Genomic DNA, 4,947 nt, shown 5'->3' with positions numbered 1-4,947 from the left:
CGCACAGCTGGGGGACAGGCATGGCTCACTCTGCAGCTGGGGACATCTCCAGCTGCCACCCTCCTGCCCAGGCCACCCCCAGGATTCACCGCCCCAATGGGGGATTTACCTTAAGGATGGTGCAGATGGCGTCCAGCTCCGTCTGTCCCCGCAGAGGGTGGTCACCCATGAATTTCATCACGGCTGGGGACAACAAAGACCCACAGCTTACCCTGTCCCTTCCCTTCCCCGAGGACATGCTCCCCTGGGTGTGGGGAACATCCTGGGCACTTGGGGCAGTGGGACCAGAGGAGCTAAACCCTCCCTGGGCCACCCCATCTGTCCACCCCGGGCCTGTCCCCACCCACCTTCAAGGATGGGGCTGGGGATGGCCGTGGGGCAGAGGGACAGGGCGCTTGTGCCCCCTCACCTACCTTGGAAAGCTTCGGTGGCCAGTTTGCTGATGCCACCATCCACAAATTCAATGAGCGACTCCTGGATGGGGGTCTGGAAGGGGAGAGGGTCAGCTGCCGGGAGCAGCCAGGAGGGATGGGATGGGGTCTGGGGTGGCATTCAGGGAGCTCCCGAGCACACCAGGACTTCAAGGGGACCCGCAGGTGACAGCATGGCTGGGGCACCATGAGGCACCCCGCTTCTCTGTACCTTGGTGAACATCAGCATCTCCAGCACATCAGGTTTGGCCCTCGTCCCACCGGAGTCCCTGGGAGAGGGACGAGGGAATGGGTGAGCACGGTTGTCCGTGCCACGGGTTGTCCCCATCCCACCCCCAGCCACTCACGTGGTCCCATGCCGTGCCGTGCGGAAATACCGCCGGGCGAAGGCCAGCATGGGGCAGGTCCCCGCACCGGCCCCGAGCCGTTCGCCGCCATCTCCCTCTGGATGCTCCACAAAGGCGGTGCTGGCAGGGGACACCTGCGGAGCAGGATGGTGGGCGCCAGGCTCAGCCAGCACCATGCCGATGATGGCCCCAGGCCAGTACCCACCTCGGTTTTCCGGTCCAGCTCCTGAGCCACAGCGGTGGAGGCCACGGCCACGGCCACAGCTGCCACAGATGCCACCTTGCCCTGCTTGTCCTTGGGTTCCTCTTTCCTCTCCGCTGGTAAATGGACGAAGTCGGGGGCTGCAACGGGCTGGACATACTCGGTGGGGAAGAGCCCCGACCTGCCATGGATGGCCCCGAACTTCCACCCTGCACCGGGCAGACAGTGGGGATGGCCCCAGGCTGGCAGCCCTGGGGTTCACCCTCCAGAAAAGCCTCTGCCCGTTCTTCCCTTATACCCTGCAGCACCCCGAGCCCTTTCCAGGGGGGCTGGCTGTGGTTTTTGGGTGGAAACAACTGTGGTTTGGCATTGTTCAAGGTAATGGCACAGACCAGAGGCCACAAAGCCCATCCCCTGCAGGGACATGGGGCAACGCTGGGTGCCACCCCGGTGGGAACCACAGGGGAGCATCCCCCCGCATCAGGTCTGTGCTGAAAAGAGCCCAGACCATCCTGCTGGAGGGTGACAGAGGCAAGATCCCACCCCGTGCCCCAGCCCCAGGAGGTGACACAGCTCCGGGCAGTGTACGCACACCGGGGACATGCACAGGGGCAGTGTGGCACCCACCAAAATCCTGCGTCCCCATCTTCAGCTCCTCCAGGTACATCACCTTCTTGCGAACCACGCAGCCATAGTAGTGGTCTGCAGAGACATCATGGGGACACGAGGTGTCACAGGATGCAAAGGTAAGGCATGGCCACCTCTGTGGCCGGTGAAGCCGTCAGTCCTGGTGCCCCTGTGCCCCCCATCGAAGCTCCCCATTTCAGCATGGGGAGCTGTGGGGGGCTGCTCACCTCTCTCGGGGCGCTCCAACGGCTGCAGGTGGATGATGTCCCCTTTGTGGAAGCTGAGCTGGCCCCCGTCCTCTGGGCTGTAGTTCCTCACAGCCACCACGTACTGGGAATCCTGGGCACGGGGAGGGCTGGCACAGCCCGTGCACACAGGCACACACGTGCACACCCATGCACACCCACATCCCGCCCAGCACAGGGGCTTCAAGCACCCACGGCCGCAGGACCACCCCACGGTGTCTCCCAAATGCCCCCTCGCCCCAGGCATGGTCCCATTTGCAGGTTGCCCTCTGCTGCCCACCTCGGTGTCTCAAACACAGGCACACAGGCGGGGTCCGTCCCCCATGCTGTGCCCCCAGCTGTCCCCCCTGGCCCCAGAGCACCCCCCACCTTCCTGAGCTCCGTGATGAAGTGGTCAACCATGGCCTTGACCTGAGGGGCTTTGGGGGAGAAGAGGATGAGCTTCTCACTGCGCAGGTTGAACTCCAGCATGTTCCTGGACGGGGTGGTCACGAACAGCACGTCGGTGTAGCTGGGGCAGGGCGAGGGGAGGCTGAAACACCCAACACCCACAGCACCCATCCCACCTCGACCGCCCGGGGCTCCTCGCCCCTACCTGTATGCCCGCAGCACCCGCAGCTGCTCCCTGGTGCCCTTCACCAGCCGCAGCAGCTTGATGCCGGTGTGGGACACGGCCAGGATCTGCACGCCTGTCCCCACGCTGCCCTGCGGGCCGGGACGCTGCCTCAGCCGGGGGCAGGGGGGCTGTGGTGCCCCCCGACACCGACCCACCCCACAGCCGGACCCTCACCGTGGCGGGGAAGAGGCGGGAGAAATACACCTCGCAGTCGTCACGGGCTGCGGCGATGATCTCCCTCTTGACACTCTCGGTGGCCACGGGGCTGAAGGAGTCCAGCTTGTTTTCCGCTGCAGGGAGAAATACCCGCTGGTGAGTGTCCCCCCTCCATGGGGAGGGTGCAGACACAGGGTTCAAGGGAAGAACGGAGACGCTCATCCCCTTCCCCAACCTGGCAGGACTGTGACAGAGACAGATGTCCCCCACCCCAGGCACCCCATAATGCAGCAAGCCTGGCTGAGACCTGACACAACTCGTCACTTTGTGAAGCACTAAATCACAGGGGGCTCATTGCATTTGGAGGTAAAACTACCCCGGCTTTAAGCAGAGCCACTTGTGGCTTGGAGATGCCCCGGAGATGAGGATAAGCACCAGAATGGCTGGGTGTGAGACCCCCCCAGATTTGGGACCCCCAGGTGTGAGCCTCCCCCAGCCCGGGAGCAGCGGGATGTGGGGGTGTGGGCGAGGATTACCGAAGAGGGATTTCAAGCGGAGCCGCTCCTCCTGGCTGATCCGGATGCAGGTGTCGGAGAGCGTATCATTGAAGATCTGGGGAAGGGTTGAGGAGCAGCGGGGCCATGCCAGGGAAGCGGTATGCAGCCCCTCTGCCCTGCACGGCCCCCCCTGGCTTGGGGCAGCCGACGTGAGGGGATACCCCAGTTCCCTGGGGACCCCCGTGGGGGCTTCAGGGCCAGTTTGATGCTTCACCTGCCGGAAGATGAGGTCGAGCAGCAGCGGGTTGTTGATGCTGTCCTTGGGGTAGAAAACCTACCAGGAGGGAGACCGGCACAGCATCACCAGCATCGCCCACCCTGCAGGGCCTCAGGGGTTCGACGAAAAGCCCCCTCTACCCCTGCAGCACTTTGACACCAGCCTGTCCCCATTCCCCCGCACCTCCTTGCGGATGTAAATTTTCCAGGGCACGTTGTGGTAGGTGTAGAAATCCTCGCTGCTGCTCCGGTGCAGCTGGGTCTGGACCTGCTGCCCCTCGGATGGGAGCTCCCGCGAGATGGAGACTGCAAAGGGACGGAAAGCCCTGCCACATCCCTGGGGGGGGGGACAGCCGACAGCCCCTCTCCACCCAGGGAAACTGAGGCACAGGGGCCAGCTGTGGGGCAGGGAGGGTTTAGCCGAGCACAGCAGTCATCCCATGAGGATGCTGCAGAGCCGGACCAGCGCCCGGCTGCATCAAGCATCACCCAGTGCTGCTGGGGAGGACAAGGTACCCCACTCCAGTCTGGACACCCCAGTGCCACGGCTCTGCCCTGCCATACCTGGGGGCCGGGTGGCCACCGGACGCCCCATCGGCGCTCGCAGCTAGCCCTGCCACCTGGTGACTGGCTTCACCGTGGCCACCGCCTCCTTGGGCCCCTGCGAGGCAGAGAGCAGGCTGCAGTTGTGGCCAGCAGCTCCCACGGCCCGGTTTGGGGAACATGGGGGCAGCCACATCCCTACCACAGCCGCTGGGACCCGAGCTGCCGAGAGCTGCTCCTTCAGGATCTGCATGGCTTCCTCATGGGGGTCCAGCTTCTTTCCAAAGAGCTTGCTACGGAGACAGCACCTCACATCGCCTGCATCCCAGCATCACCTGCAACCTCCAGCATCGCCTGCACCCCAACATCACCTGCAACCTCCAGCATCGCCTGCACCCCAGCATCACCTGTGCCTGGTATCACCTGCACCCCGGTGTCACCTGTACCCCAGCATTGCCTGTACCCCAGCATCACCTACACCCCAATATTGCCTGTATCCCAGCATCACCTTTTCCTGGCATCAGCTATATCCTGGCATCACCTGCATCCCAGGATCACCCACATCCCAGGATCACCTGCACCTCCAGCATTACCTGCACCCTGGCATCACCTGTACCCCCAGCATCACCCGCACCCCGACATCAGGGCCAGTGTACACATCTGCAGAGAGGAGAAGCCTGAGTGGGTACCTGGGGGGCTGGGACCCGCGCGGGGCTGGCTGGCACTGCCGGATGATGTTGCGGATGTCATGCGTGGGCCGTGGGAAGTGCTCCGAGTTGAGCCGGGAATGCTGCACCAGCTCACCTGGCCACCGCCGGCCCACGGGTGCTGGGGGGACAAGCAGGTGACTCAGGGGGGGCTGGGCATTGCCCTCACGCCTGGGGCCACGAATGCCCATCGCCCCCCTCATTGCACCAGGACCCCTTACCAGCTTTCTGCGAGTAGGGCCGGGGCTGGGGGACACGGGCTGGCGTCCCCTCCGCTGCTCTGCCCTGCAAGGGACACCA

The 4,947-nt window shown here is 64.3% G+C and overlaps 1 protein-coding gene across 1 annotated transcript in view; it reads right to left on the bottom strand.

Moving 5' to 3' along the window:
- MYO15A (myosin XVA) overlaps positions 1-4,947 on the bottom strand; it is a 37,400-nt gene that overhangs the window by 20,617 nt on the left and 11,836 nt on the right. The window contains 16 exon segments of the mRNA XM_009888546.1: positions 110-183; positions 414-486; positions 643-700; positions 779-912; positions 984-1,189; positions 1,608-1,682; positions 1,835-1,946; positions 2,222-2,363; positions 2,448-2,557; positions 2,643-2,758; positions 3,161-3,236; positions 3,396-3,455; positions 3,582-3,734; positions 4,035-4,233; positions 4,534-4,768; positions 4,869-4,932. Coding sequence (XP_009886848.1) covers positions 110-183; positions 414-486; positions 643-700; positions 779-912; positions 984-1,189; positions 1,608-1,682; positions 1,835-1,946; positions 2,222-2,363; positions 2,448-2,557; positions 2,643-2,758; positions 3,161-3,236; positions 3,396-3,455; positions 3,582-3,734; positions 4,035-4,233; positions 4,534-4,768; positions 4,869-4,932 — 1,887 coding nt within the window.

This window comes from Charadrius vociferus, unplaced genomic scaffold (genome assembly GCF_000708025.1).
Source record: "Charadrius vociferus isolate BGI_N301 unplaced genomic scaffold, ASM70802v2 scaffold27, whole genome shotgun sequence".
Classification (NCBI taxonomy): domain Eukaryota; kingdom Metazoa; phylum Chordata; class Aves; order Charadriiformes; family Charadriidae; genus Charadrius; species Charadrius vociferus.
Note: the sequence above shows the minus strand (reverse complement) of the source record. Positions and strands in the feature narration are given on the sequence as shown.